The sequence below is a fragment of the Ornithodoros turicata genome, chromosome 10, assembly GCF_037126465.1.
Source record: "Ornithodoros turicata isolate Travis chromosome 10, ASM3712646v1, whole genome shotgun sequence".
Classification (NCBI taxonomy): Eukaryota; Metazoa; Arthropoda; class Arachnida; order Ixodida; family Argasidae; genus Ornithodoros; species Ornithodoros turicata.
Window position 1 is genome coordinate 24,938,416 of NC_088210.1, and position 15,649 is coordinate 24,954,064.

The 15,649-nt window shown below is 45.9% G+C and overlaps 1 protein-coding gene across 2 annotated transcripts in view; it reads right to left on the bottom strand.

Annotated features, from left to right (window-relative positions):
- Positions 1 to 15,649, bottom strand: part of LOC135371173 (Na(+)/H(+) exchanger beta-like) — an 81,627-nt gene that overhangs the window by 51,367 nt on the left and 14,611 nt on the right. For both annotated transcript variants that reach the window (XM_064605229.1, XM_064605228.1), the window contains exon 2: positions 1,377 to 1,490. In XM_064605229.1, coding sequence (XP_064461299.1) covers positions 1,377 to 1,461 — 85 coding nt within the window. In that variant the 5' untranslated portion in view covers positions 1,462 to 1,490. The remainder of the gene's footprint in view (positions 1 to 1,376; positions 1,491 to 15,649) is intronic.

Here is a 15,649-nt window from a genome sequence, read left to right on the forward strand (position 1 = left end):
GAAGGCGACGCTGTCGCCGAAACGTCGACCCCTGTAACATGTAAATAAACCTTAGTTCTCTCCCGTAATTAGTTGTAATAAATTTTTTAAACTCTCCCTCAAGGCTTCTGAATCCCTTCTTTACCTTTTCTGTACTTATATACTTACGTGTCCATCCGTACCCCCTGAATCATCAGCATATATATATATATATATATATATATATATATATATATATATACGCAGCGCGAAAAGGGATACACTACACAAAAGATCCACGATATATGCATAGCAATCAAGCCAGAAATTCAAGCCGGAGGGCGATTTTGCTGCTCATTGAATAATTTTGAATATCGCTGAATATTGCTGGCTGCTCGTACGGACTGCTCATGCATCCAAAGCTTACTGACATGGCTCTCTACGTGGATGTTATATACGACGATCTTTTCGTTTTGTTTTAGTCAAAGGTACCCAGCCCAAGATTTAGTACACATATTGGTAACAAAAAGAAAAAAAAAAGAGCTGTGCGCACAATTCGACTTTCAAATAACGGAGAGGAAATGCTTGCTCAGAGAATACCGTAACCAAAAGGGATTTTTGCGAAACAAACGTAGGGATCGAGGGTACAGAGATTTATCTTTGCGCAGAATTGATCCGTTGTATGCACCGTGGAAGTGCACCACTCTAAATGTCGAACACGGGGGATATTTCGAAACGCATAGCCCGGTGTTTGACTAAAGCGTATTCAGGTAAAGTGTGGGGCAACATCAAAAAGTACGCTCAGAGTTCGAACGGTGTCGGCGCGCTGCGGAGAAACGATGAACTTCCGTAGTGTGGATAGCTTCCTCGCGTCGTGTGCTTTTTCACGTTCGGTGCAGTAGGTGGAGCATTGGGGAACCGGGCAGTATCGTACCATCGCGGCAACAGTGATCTTCCGGAGAATATACACAAGAATTATGGAAAAGAACCATCAACTCCGAACATCGGCCGGCGTGTTATCCACACTGGAAAGGTGACGGTGTCGCCCCCTATACGTCGATCTCGCAGCGAATAGTTCATTGCCTTGTCGTATCGGCGGTGGAGTAAAAGCTACGCATACTGGGTGCTGAATAGTCGTTTCTCGCAGTTCACTCGAAAGAGACAGCACTATTATCCAATGGGTCATATGTGACCTTTCTTATCCTTGATGTGCAAACGTAAATATATTGTACTGAACGCACATCCTGTGCGCCATCCATCATTTTCCGTGATATACCAGGTTACTGTTTCGAAACAGATATATTGGTCACAATTCGATAATCGATCACAAAAAAGAAAAAGAAAAAAGAACAGGTGTGCTCCGAATGGGAAATTGAGAAGGCATTGCAAATGGAGAAGTAAACTGGAAAATGTTTCACCTCGATGCCAGTGTGCGTAGGCCAGGAGAGGGTCCGGAGCTAGCAAAGTCACCAGGAGCCATGCGGTCACCGGGCTCAGGGGCATCTGGCCGCGCACCACGTCCGCTTAGAGATCTGCACCATCGTTACAATCATCATATGAGAAAAAAAAACCAAATACAAGGTGACATCAGTGACGCATTTGAAAATGAACGCACACATTCCACAGTGGTGAATTCCAAGCAGACAAGCTGCTCCCATTAAATTAATTGCAATATCAAGGCAAACGAAAGAAGTCAAAATTTTTCGAATTGTTATTATGCAGGTCACACGAAGCTGATCGTGTCAAACGTGGTAATAAAGAGTTTTAGCGAGATCGGAAGGATACGAAAAACGATTCGATAAAGGGAGATATGAAATCAAAGAGCAGCAACGTAATGTCAGTCAAAACACTTTCCTATCTAATGGCGACAGCTTCCCGCCTGGCACTGCGGCGGAGTCTCCGCCACACTCATTTGAGTAATGCATCATCGCATATGCTTCGCAGCCTGCGTGCATCTGTTGCATAACACGTAGCCCTGCTCGATCTGTTATTTGTCAATGTTCTGCGTCTCCGTATTTCGGAAACCTCCATGTCGCAAAGCTCCACGATTCGTATTCGGTGCATGAGTACAGACAGATGTCAGGAGGATTACGCTGTTGACATTTATATTTAAAACAAACAAATAAAAACGCAGCAATGCTCCAATGATGAAGAGATCGAGTGACAAAGGGGACATCTCCATTCGCGTGGGTGCTCGCGAACGTGCCCGACTGTCGTCTGCAAACATAATTCGATACTTAGGTTGCCCGAGTGGAAACCTAGCCGATTATCCAGTAATCAGATATTCGCCGTTTTCTCAAACGTGGGTAAAAGGCAAAAGCAGATTATGTGTTCGCATATTTTGTTTCTCTTTTTGGCTATTTTTATCCGTGAGGTTCTTGCATTTTCGCGCGCATCACGCGAAATTCTGTGTCGGCGTCACGCAGCACTTGAGACCGTATACGAAGAATAAACGTGGAGAACGGGGGGGGGGGGGGGGGGGGGCAGGATAGAAGTGTGTAGGCGGTAGAGGAGTGGGGGGGGGGGGTTATATGGCGCAACTATGCACTTTAGGATACACGACGCAAAAATTTCCTTACGGATTCCCATACAGATTCCCGACGGCAGGGGCCCCTGGTAGATGATATGGGTTAAGCAATGGTGGGGTTAAGCACCTACGTTAACCAGGCACGTGAGTCAAGCGTACGTAGTCAATACGTATTCGCGTCGAGGTGATTTGGTGTCGCCACCTTCCGGGGAGTAGGTCGTGACGTCACGCATCGCGTTGGATGCGAGGCAGGAGAGCAGACGACGCATCTGCGAGTGCTGGTTTTGTGTGTGCGGCGTTTGCGTACAACTGCGCTGGGCTGGTACGACTCTGATACCAAGTAGCTTGACTCATGTGAAATGAAGGACCAAAATGACCTGGACGAAGTATCAGGACACAACACGAGAACTGGCGGGACTGGGCGTGTCTGTATAAGGCGTTCGAGTCGCTAATTTCCGCAAATTATAATTCAGACGAGAGTAACGAGAGTCCGGTCAGCATGCTTTTTGTGTATGATATAACGAAAGCAAGTTCGTTAACTTTTTGTTAGATATTTGACGAGGCCATTTTGTTAAATTAGTAGCAAGGTGTCTATTTTTCTTTAGCATACCTGCAGCATGCCTCATGCACGATGTAGGTTTAACGTGCGTAGCAACAGCTAAGTGCCAAAAATATGAAGAATGATAGATTCAAGAGCATTTAAGAGCTTCTCTTAACTGCGCACTAAAATATATATGTGAATTTTACTACTGTTCGCATACAAAAACTGTTACTTGGGGAAAGACAGACGCTCACATAAAAACATCTGGTACACTGTGCGACACCGCCCCTGTGACACACCACTTTCTTATAAATAACCAGGCCAATAACCTGCATGTGTACACATCCAAACAAGCGGTCAGCAACACGTCTGATGTTTCGTCTTTCAGGTGAAGAGATACTTGTTCTCGCAGGAGATATTGAGACAAGTTGACTCTCCCAGATGCTGTCACTCCGGTGCTCTAGAGAGTCTGGAGCACATTCTTCTCCATTGCCCACACTACCAAACTTCCCGAACCGTACTCTCAGGATCCCTTAACGAGCTGGACTCTCGCCCCCTCTCTCTCACAAAATTGCTTGGTCCCTGGCCACATCCAGCCCACCAACGCTCTCCCCTGAAAGCTCTCTTGACCTTTCTGGAATACCATAGGACTTCGATCCATATTGTGAAGGGGCTCATTATTTCATTGCCCGCATCTCCACCAGCAATGGGGTAGAGCATCGCCCAGGCGATGAAACTCCCCATTAATCATCTCACAATAAAGTTGTTGCACGTTGTCGTTCAGAAGAGATGGTTTTATTGGTGTTTAGCACTGCAGCAGTGATTGTCATAATGTCAGTAATATATACGACAAGAGGTCAAAGCGGAATCTTGCATGACGAACTAGCACTGGGAATGGGACAGAGAGAGGAGACGACAGGACAGGTGCTAGCACCTGTCCTGTCGTCCCCTCTCTCTGTCCCGCGCCACACCACCAACGCGCGGTTAACACCAACACGCCCGGTTTTTCACCTCGATGTCAAAGCGGAATCTTTGCTGCAAGATCATAAAAAAGCTTCACTCTCTGCATAGCGCTCACTCAGTGTGAACTCGAGCACTGGCCAGCGACTGGTGCTGCCAATTAAGTACTTACTGCAGCGCGACTGTGACGGCGGTAATTTGCTTTTTACATGTCACGTCTCACACGCCTTTTAGTCGCGTAATTTAAGCACTGCAGCGCAGTAAAAAAAAAACAATCACAGTAGGCTTCTCCGGCAAAACAAGTATAAAGACTTAAGTAGGCAAGTAGAAACTGCGCGAACTAAGGGGAACCTCGCCGTTGGCAGCTTCTCAACTCCGCATAATCCTTACGAAAATAAAAAAGCTGAGGGAAAGCGAGAAGGAAGAGAACGCATATTTTTAGCCTCGCAATCTTCGAAGCAGAAGAAGAAAGGGTAAACACCTATACCACCTACAACAAGAAATGGAGCTGCAGGCGACATATGAAGTCACCACATAGCTCCAGCAAACTCCCAATTAAGAGAAGAAGAAGAAGAAGAGGGTGGGATGAAAATACAAGCTGTCTGGCTAGTGCAACTTTCAAATCCAGGCGGCAAGTATGTATAAGACACTAAAAACACAAACACTTCGAATTAGAAACGGCACAGGCTTAAAAAGGCTAAGAAAACTCTGCGCTAAAAGCGATAAAAGACGATGGTCAGTATGAGAAACGATATTTTAAACCTGCCAAAAGAGAGAGAGACAGTCAGTTGGTAACGTGAAGGTTTAGTGAGCCCAAGGCAGCGAGTTCGAACACGGAAATAGTCTTAACAATTGTCCAATGACCTGTCGGTGCCACTTGGCACTAAACTGGGACTACTAGTATTGGAAATAAATAAAATAAAAGGAGCGGGCTAGACTTCTGCACTTCCGCCAACTTATGCTGCCACTTTTCTCTTTCTTTCTTGTTCTTTCATGCACGTTCCTCCCCCACTCCAAGTTGTCCTGCCACTGACACGCACTGCAATCGATACAAGGCTGTACACATATTGACCGCAAGGCGCTCCTCAAGGGCACACATTCCAAGGTTGTGTACAAGGTCTTGCATGCTGAACTTGACCATTGGCTGCGAGACTTTTTTTCTCGATACGATTCTTTCTTCCGTCGCCGTGAGAACGACCGGTGTGCAAGTTTATTTCAAGTACTAATGATGTCACGTACTGAGTACTTTGAATACAATTTTCTAGTTTCTCATCACTGCTCATCAGATGTACCATTTCAAAGTTCGGCACAGTTACCCCGGAAGTCGGCCCAGGACGCAAACTAAGCCTCCCTGTCCCCCACTCTCTCCTGCTGTCCTCTCTCCATCTGTCCACGTCTCTGCGACGCTCACAGCCACAGTTGCTTCGTGGCGCTAACACGGAATTAAAAAAAAAAAAAAGAAGACAAACACTTCCAAGAAGTGGACCAGGAGACCCCGGATTGGCTGTCCCCGAGCTTCAATTTTGATCCTCATCCTCTAGCACCGTAGCCTCAGAGCGCCGCTGGCTTGTCACTGGCACAAAGGAACAGATGAATGAGACCACCAGCTTTCGATAACATCAATGCCAATCATTACAAAGGGGAACGTGGAAGCTTTGGACAACCCGTTCAGAAAGACAGCTTTCCAGGCACGGCGTACGTGTCAATACTGGCCCCAAGACATATCTCTCTCGGTGGATCCTCAGACAATAAATAGTTCCATGCAGCAGCACGTCTTGCACACACCGTTGTCTGACTGTGCGCGCGAGGTACATACTGGGACGTCAGGCACGCATATACCAAGCAGCTCAACGACTAGAAATATACGGCGAACGCGATCAAGGTTTGAATGTAGAATGCAGTTTTTGTGCTTACTTTCTAAAAGGGGTCGCAGCATTTCGATATGTCTGGTTTACTGCATGAGGCACGGGTTGTATTGCGCGCCAGATCGAGTGTTGAGGGAAAGTAATAACTAGTTAATAATCCAAAATGATATTTAAAAAAAAAAGGGTAATTAAGGCAAATTGCATTCTACAAATGGACAGCACTTTCTAGACAGTACCCCAACAACACCGAATATCGTCTGGATGTACGAATAATGTCCTAACGGATTCGTATACGCCTGATGGATATCCATAAGACGTACGAATCTTTAGGACATCATTCGTAGGGGCCTCACAGAGGTGGGCAACGTCACGACTGACGCCCTGGGTGTAATGTGCGTCCTGGACCGACTTCTAAGGGAACTGTGCCGACGTATGTCTCAAAGTGTCTGAGGAAAACCCAGGAACCTGAGACAGCACAGCCGGCACCGGGATTCGAACGCGGGTACCTCCCAGTCTCGACGTGACATGGCCAGCACGCTAACCACTGAGCCACGCGAGCTGGACTATTGTATACGTGCACAGTGTACGTGTGTACGTGCACTATTGGGAGATGAACCGCTGCACATGCTCACGCAGTCAAGTAGGGTAGTGGTTGTTGCCTTTCTCGTTTGTAGCATGTGAGACAACAGAAAAAAAAAATAGAGAGAGAGAGAGAGAGAGAAGAAAAAGCAGAGACGCTCCAAAAATCTGTAGCTTGTAAAGCTTCCCGAGAATACCTACGTTTAAAAGAACACCTGGCAAAACATCTCATATCGGAGAAGTTTTACGATCGAATTCAACCATATCGGAGAAGTTTTACGATCGATCAAGTTTAGAAGTTAGAGAACGTTTCCTTGAGACTGCGTGCAAAGAAAGACAAAAGATGATACAGAAAGTATACACAGGATTGGGTTCCATTTAATTTGATTTGATTCGAATCTACACCAGCTTGCCAGTATCCTACTCTCTAAGAGAACAAAAAAGGAGTACATTGAGAAGCGGTTACTATTTCTACTAGTTCCCTATATAGTCGTGTTCAACTTCCGAAGGAAAGGAAATCTAGTCCGTCAACTACATACGCCTTTGGAGATAAGGAGAAGCAATAGCGCGCCAGGAGAAATACTGCAGCGCCACCATGCGCCATCAGTGGGGGAACGCCCTTTCTGCCGCAGCGTAGTGTCATGCGGCCAGTCTTAACAGCCAATATGGAAGCAGAGTGGGTGTGATGGATTACATTATCTGGCGCAAGCAGGGAGGATGGCCTCTCTGTGTCCAGCCATCCTATCCGCGGCGCAGTAATATTTTGAGAGCTGACGGACTAGATTTCTTCTTGATAGACCTCTCCCTGTTTGTAACCAAATGACGCCATAGTGTTCGACAGCGCCACCTATTTGGTAGAGTTGAACTACGCTCGAAGCTAGGGGCGAACAGGGTCGCGCCTGAAAGCCACGGTCTTGAGGGGATTACGATGGTCCTTCAAAGGGACGCCACCTTCGGTCCTACTTTTCTTTCAATAGACCTCTACCCGAGAAACGTCATCATGACGTTGGTAGACACACTGGCAGGGCTGCGTTCCACGAATGGACACTTTTTCGCTGCCTCCTATTGAAAGAACAGGACCGAAGGTAGGGACCACAGTAATCCCCTCAAGACCGTGGCTTTCGGGCGCAACCTTGTTCGCACCTAACTTCGAGCGTAGTTCAACTCTATCAAATTGATGGCGCTGTTGAACACTATGACGTCATTTGTTTATACAAACAGGGCAGGTCTATAGGAGGCAGCAAACAAGTGCCCATTCGTGGAACCCAGCCCTCCCCTTCAGATTTGTTTCGGTTTCAGCTTGTCTGCTAACGTCATGATGACGTTTCTCGGGTAGAGGTCTATTGCTCGCCATTTTGGTCCCTTGACTCTTAAAGTTAGTCACCAGCACCGCAAATAGTCCCCGCACTTCGCATGAAATTCGGTGCATTTAGTGCGAACGAGACTAACAGTTGTGGCCGGGGATCGGAACCGAAACTGAACCCGAATCGAAAACCGCTAAAAACCCATATTTTTCGCTGAACCGGAACTGAACCGAAATAAATTGAAGCGGTTACCGGTTCGCGAAACGGATCAGACGTAATGTGCGTCGTGAGAGATCGGAACTACGATTCACAAATTCGAAACCGAAACTGAACAAAACAAAACTGCAACCTAACTGCGCGAGGTATTCACTTCCCGTAGCTATTGCGTTGATTCAGGTGTGTTAGTTTTGAGGTCGTCCTTTTGGCAGTTGTAGCCTATTGTACCTAGTACGCTATTTTTCTCGTCCAGAGACCTCACTTTTCAGTTTGGTCTGTGAAAATATATAAAAGATGTATCTATATAAAAAAATATATGAGTGAACATAGAGTTATGTACAGTGCTACCGTGACGTTGCAACAGAAATACAGATCTGTAACACGCAGTGTCGCGGCGAACAACAACAACAAGAGTGCATTTGAGTTATTTGAGAATCGTACGGATGTGCTTGCTTTTAACCGATGGCAATTTGCTCAAAATTCACTTTCCTGAACCGGTTCGAACTCTGTCTCGGTCTATCTCTGCTCTCGGTCCGAATTCTGCGCTGCTGCGGAGCTGAACCCGGACCGAACCAGTACGCCTGAAACTGAACCCGAACCCGAACCGAAAAAAAAAAGTTCCGATCCTTGGTTCTGGCAATACATCTAGTTCCCAGAAGTACTAAAATTACTCCCCCCCCCCCCTCGTAGAGTGTACTTGCGTGTGCAACTACCTCTATCAGAGGTGAGGGGGGAGGGGGAGAGGTAGTGCCGAAAATGGCTCGCCGTTGTTCGCCATACATCGTCACGACTATAGCCAGGGTGGACGTGTGGATGTGAGTTTTGATGGCGCATATAGGAGCCATGTTCTTTTCCTCTTTATACATGATGAACGCTGCTTGTATAATGTCCGACTTGTTCTTCCAGCTTTCTACTGTCCAGAACTTTTTGTTCCGACAGCAACTATCCTTGCGTCACGTGACATTATCAGACGCATGCGTTCAACTAAATAGCTGTCACAAACGAACAACAGAAAAAGACTTCCGTTTCCCTTCTCGTGTTACAAACATAACATAGAAAATCCTGCAGACGCCTTAATCATGATACTTTCATTCGTCCGCTAACAATAATGGAGTGTGACACAGAGCAGACACCCAGACGTTGGCAACGTGTTTCCAAGCGCAAAGCACGGTGATCCCGTTCGGCCTTGACCTATGGGACGCGCATAATAGATATTCACCGCTCTACCTGCCGAAGCAAACATAAAGAATCGATGGGCAATCAATACGCATGGGCCCCCTCACAGCATGCAAGGACCACGACTGGTGCTGCTCAATAGCAGCTTTCACGCAAATTATGCCAGGTAACGGGGAATGTGAGCAATGTTTTATGCGGGAATGCCTATACTATGAAGCTATACGTGGGAATCGGCCAGCCGGTCTAATACTAGGCATTCCCGTGAACACCATTTCGCACTTTGGGAGTTGGATACCTTGTGAAAGTATTGCAGCGCACAGCGATGCGAGACGGTATGCCTGAAATACGAGGAGCAATGAGGTTTGTGATTCTCTTTTCGTGGGCATGAAACAATATGTATTGTCCGGCAGCAGTACCTTGTAAAAAGTCAAAAATAAACGTGGCAAGTTCCTCTCGACAGTGCAGTGTGACTCCCAAGGAACATACACCGTTGAGTAGTTGTGGATGGTGAAACTTTACCGAATACAAAAGAAAAAAAAACGTCGGTTTAAGTCTTTCATATACCAGTAATTCGACAACGTACTGCTATAAACCCACAGTTTCTGCAATGACCTTGTGCCCACTTTTTTCCCCTCCTCTATCATCATCATCATCATCATCATCATCATCAAGGTTTTGTTTCGCCGTGCTCACACACATCAGTCATGTCTCTATTACTTTTATCACGTGATCAGAGCCAAGGTCGTGCCGAAGACTGGGAGGTAGTGTGTTCGAATCCTACCACCGGCTGGGCCGTCTGAGGTTTTCCCTGCGTTTTCCGAAGACTTTACCAAAACGAATATCGGCACAGTTCCCCCTGAAGTCGACCCAGGACGCACATTAACCCCCTTGTCCCCCACTCCTTCCTGCTGTCCTCTCCACAAATGTACGCCGTTCATAGCCACCGTTGCTTCGCGGCGCTAACGCGTAATTATATAAAAAAAAGAGCTTCCGAAAGAGGGCTATCTTGATTTACAGGCAAAATCCGAGTAAAAATGTCCTGACGCAATCTTTCCGCTGGTTTCCTCACCTCAGCAAGTAGCCTTCGTGTAGTATAGGAAATGGGGCGATTAAAACCGTTCAGAATCAGACCTGCATTCATATCAGGGCTCACAGTACGATACGGGACGGCCTCAGCTTTTCACCTTCTTCAATCAATCAATCAAATAGAGTTTATTGTTGACCAAACAATATGCATACATTTAATATACAGACGGAGGTCCTATAGTTAAAACTACATTCTTCGCGTATATTCGCGCTATACTCTGAGAACTAAATTCGTGCCAATCAACACGCCGGGCGATTGGCTGCAAGATATATTGCACGAAACCGGGCTACATTCATTCGCGCCCCGATCCACTTTGACGTGAGATGGGTGAAGCATCATTCGCAATTACCGGCACTTTGTAACGAACGCCATCTCCAAACGAGCACCGGGTCTTCCCTAATTACGATTCAATTTCGGGCGCAGCGTATACCTCCTATACACTCTCCCGCACCATCCGACGCTGACGATAAAACACGCAAAACGGAGAAGCAGTAATGATAAAATAATTGACGGTCCGGGCCGCGTTTCTCTGTCTTCTCCATAAGGACATTGCAGCGTGCCGATATTTCCCCGTGTCGTGGTCGATACGAAGCCAAATATAAATACGTAGGCTCCGATTGGTCCAGCACACACGCACAGTTCGATTCAATTCCGCAGCTCGAGACCGTTAACGAAAATTTTCCTATCACCGATTGCCTGCGCCAGCTCCTCCAGTTATAGACAGAGACGGGCATGATGACTCGAGAGGTACGAGAATCTCCGCTGAGCAAAAAGCGAAATTGAAACGCGACGGTCCGAAAGTAGATAAAAGAATAAATAAAAAAATGTGTATATATATGATGTGTAATAACGCGACTTATTTCCGGCCTGGTTCGAGATTATAAAGGGGTCGGGTTCACAAAAATTGTGCTGGACAGACGCAATACTCTTGTCCTCCTTGGATATCGTGCATGAGGTTCATCGAGATCATCGATATTGACAGGTAGGAAGAAAGCTTTATCATGCAGATGAGTCTATATAAGATATCTCGGAGCGCGTGCCACGTCGTCAGTCATTTTGTGTCGTGTGCAAATGAAGTGGCATTGCAGTGACCCGGAGGGGGGGAGGGGGGCATATGTTTATTATTCTTAAAAAATGAAAAGGTTAGCCTGCGCTGCTGGGCTTGCGATTCCCAGCAAAAAAAGAAAAGAAAAGAGGAACAGAAGAGAAGAAAGGAAAAAAGAAAACGCGGAATTGGTCCAGTTCACCCAGAAGGCCACAGACCCGCAGGAACACAGGACGTTTCGGCAAGACATGCTGCTGTGAAGCACAATATGTAAGTATGCGTTAATTTTACTGACCATAGGCCTTTTTCTTTACGTTTGGCAGCATGTCAAACAACAACGTCATGCTAGGCTCTTGGCCGAGAAATTGGGACGTCATGGGACTTCGGGCTGGCAGTAGAGGGGCACTAAAGTACCGGCGACCAAAAAAACCAAAGACGACACGGATAAGAAAAAACACGATCACAAACGTCTGCTCCATAGAGTGAAGAAAAGGAACAGAAGATATGAACACCTTTATTTAAGCACGGCAAGGAGTTGGGAAGATGACCCATGACGTGGAAAACAGCAGTCAGTGAAGTTAAAAAAAAAAAAAAAAAAGAACGTCGAGAATGGTCAGAGACTATAGTGCTGTGAGATCAGTGAACCAAGGACCTGTAACGGTTATACTGGGAAAAAATATGCGGCAAAGCCAAAAAGTTTGCTTATATTCATGTGTCAAACTTCTGAGGCGGACATGGTACAGATATCTACTGTTATTAAATTCGCGTCAAAGACGATGAGGTGGTGGTGGTGGTGGTGATGGTGAAAGGGCTTGCCGTTGTCGGCCTCACGTATGTGGGCAACGTCACGACTGATGCCCTCGGGAAATGCACCTCACCTCGCGCGCTGACACGAAGAGCGAATGGCAGTTCAAAAACAGGGACCGGCAGAGAAAAAGAAAAAGAAGAAAAGAAAAGCGTGTTCCAAAAAGAAAATTCAGAAACTCAGCCAACCAAGGCTAAGACAATGTAACGAACACGAAGACTGCTGCTCCCCAGTTGAACGACACGCTGAGACCGCTTCCCATATCACGGATGCAGCAGAAACACCACCTCGTTGAGACGAACGGGACTAATGAGGAGTGTGAGTTTGCAAAACAAACATCCACAGAAGTGTCAGCAGAAGACAAAGTCGGAAAGTAGGACGGACTGGACTAATTTCTCGCGAACATTTCCTTATCGATTTAGCAAAGCAGAAAAAAAAAAAAAAAACGGCAAGCGGAGAAGCAAATGGATCGGTAAAAGTCCCATTTGGAGCCGCCACGAAGTAAGTGGATTCCTTTGGGAAAGGACAACCGGAAAAGCATTTACACGTGTGTGCTCTACTGTTATAGATAGACTACAGAGAGATTAGGAAGCTAAAACTGACGCCAAGGGACTCCATTGCTCCAGAGGAGCACTGTCGACCAATGTCGACAGACTGACAAGTATACATATAGTAGAAAAACAGGAACATAAACATCCCTGTTCTTTGTCGTTCTGTTTTATTGGTGTCTGGTTTATTTGGCTGTCTACTTTTGAAACTGTCTTTTCTTTGTTAGTTTTCGTTTTTTAATGTTTGTTTGTTTTCACTCAGCTTTGTTTCTCGCGTTCGACAGTCGCTCGCCGTCTTCCATTCCTTTCCTTTTCAATTTATTCTTCACACGCATCGGACTGGATATTGAAAAATCGATGTTCCGGGTGCAACAAAAGAAAAACACAAAATCTACCGTAATGGGTAAAACATTTCGGTGAACAACGAGCGGCTTGCTCGATGTTCACTGAAATTGTTAGATATATCAGACGTGATCAGGAAGGAATTAACGCGTGAGGAACCCGCCAAATTATGTGCGGTGGGGCAAGAACATTACAAAAGAAGAAAAAGAAGAGAGCGAGAAAATATCTGGAGAAAGAAACGGAAGTGCCAACAGGAGGAAGGAAAGAAGAAAAATGTGTGTCACTTGTGGGAGGTGTGGACCAGGGTTGCCACTCCGGAGTTGGAATGATTCCGGAATCACTCCAGATTCAGCAGAGCCCGGAATGGAATTGGAATGGAATGACGGAAACTGTCCTTGGAATGGGAATGGAATGGTCTGGGTGCCCCGGCGGCAGTTTTGGTTTCAACGTGCTGGGTTTCTGCCCTTGCACCCTTTGCACCGCCCCTGCGCACGGTCAAAAGTGAAATAACCTTTTCTTCGGGCTTTTTCCGTGCTTGGTAACGTCAATCTCCTCTAGCACTTGCTGGACTTGCCAGTATGGTTACCGGTCCTTTTCTTTTATTGAGGGAATTAACGGAATGGAATTGGGTTTCCAAGCCATTCCAGGAGTGGGAACTCACCATACCTTTTCATTCCGAGGAATTGAAAGGAATGGAATTACCGCAAATCTCCATTCCTCGGAATGGGAGACCCCATTCTGCAACTCTGGTGTGGTCCACCTGATAGGTGCTTGGGCATCATCCAAGTATACCGTGGTGAACAACCATGCGACGGTTCAAACATCAAACGTTGTAGCAAAGTAGCATCTCTCGAAGGTTGCGGGGTCGAATCTCGCTGCTAGCACCTTTTCATCAGCTGGCGTTCTTTAATGAAGCTTGACTACCTTTACAGCATTTCGATTACAGTGTATATTATATTTCCTCTGCAGTATGGTGCGAGGTGCGCACAAGTTGCTACGGTACATCTATCTAGGAGGGAAAAGCATAGATCGAATCTTCGTATACGGCATATGCTTATCGAACCGTATTGACAATGCCCATTGCGCACGTCTGATAAGGCGGCACAACGTCGGAGCCCAATTTCCTGGCCGCACTTCCCGTCTCCGGTGTCTTTTTGTCTTTCCAGAGTGTGAAGAAGTACTTTGCAGAGGCGATATCTTGCGAACGATCCTCAAGTTCGGCTAAAGTGTTGCTCTGCGACTGAATTCGGCAATATCCACGTTAAGAAGAAAAAAAAAAAGTGATTTTAGTCACTTTGTGGACTATATAGATGCAGTGCCACGACCATTTGTCCCTTTCGGCACTAAATCCAGTGAGGTTCATGCGAAGTTTAGGGACTATTTGCAGTGCTGCGGAGTAAATTCGGGATTAATTAGTGGACTACGGTCGGAGGTAATTGCAATGTAGAGGGCTATAAGCTGTAATTGCTCCCTAATTTATATTCTTTTTTTTCCCAATACATGTATTGCTCGGTGCAGATGTGTCGTAGACAGACTTGAGACACTCTGACGAAATCTTTTGCCTACGTGCGCTGGCAATTTATTGAACAATTTATTAATTTATTCATTTTGTGATACAGGGACCGTAGGATTGTGAACATTTTGTGATCCAGGATAGTCGTGGTACAAGGTAATAAAAGAGAAGTAAACTGGGGAGTAATTACCTAGGACCTGGGGAAGTTACCCTAATTACCCTACTGGGGAGTAATATTTAGTGGTTTTTTCTTGCCAAACCGTAGACCTATACACGGCACATGAATGTATAACTTGACATATCATTTTAGTTCCTTAATTCAGTATTCTCGTTTATGCATAAGTTACGTACATGCACTCCAATGAAAAAAAGGAGTAAACTAGGGAGCAATTGCAGCTTCAAGTCCCTTCGATTCTAGTCGCTCCCCATTTTAGTCACATTACCCTGAAATCTTTTTTTTTCTTCTGTGTTAGCGCCGCGAAGCAACTGTGGCTATGAGCAGCGTACAGGTGCGGACAAATTCAAACCCTGAAATTCGATCCCTCAACACTGCAAATAGTTCTTATCCCCCGCTTCCCTAAAAACCTTCCCCATAAACTTTTGTACGCTTAGTCCCGAAAGGGACTGATGGTTGTCTTGCAAGGCATCGAGTCCCCCAAAGGGGCTAAAACTGATCTTTGTTTTCTTGGCCCCCCGTGCAGCGAGCTATTCAATGGAGTGTCACCAAGGCGGTGCTCCGCTTTCTCCCTCATACGGGTCTCCTGGGCCGGGTTTCTTTTATTTATTTTCATTTTTATTTACTTTGATTTTTTTAGGGAATAGCAAGCCGGCGTGATGCATGGCTGACCTTTCCCTTTTATCTTTCCTTTTCTTTTTTTCTGCCAATAAATCCCCCCTTTCTTGAGTGTAAAACAACTGCACGATTGAAAGAGCCACCAAACGCCACCTGTATAATGTCTTCTATATGAACTATGAATAGCGAGCACCGAATAATTCCCCAGACACTTTTTTTTTTTCAACTCTAGAGGCGGGCAAAGCTTTTCAGAGTCAATACACGACTACGTAAGGAAAGATTGAGATGTATTCGCTGAGGGAACACGCTCTAAAGGACACGAAAAAGAAAAGAAAACAAAACAAAAACAGAGACCATCGTATCAACAAATACGCAATAACCTGCCAGCAC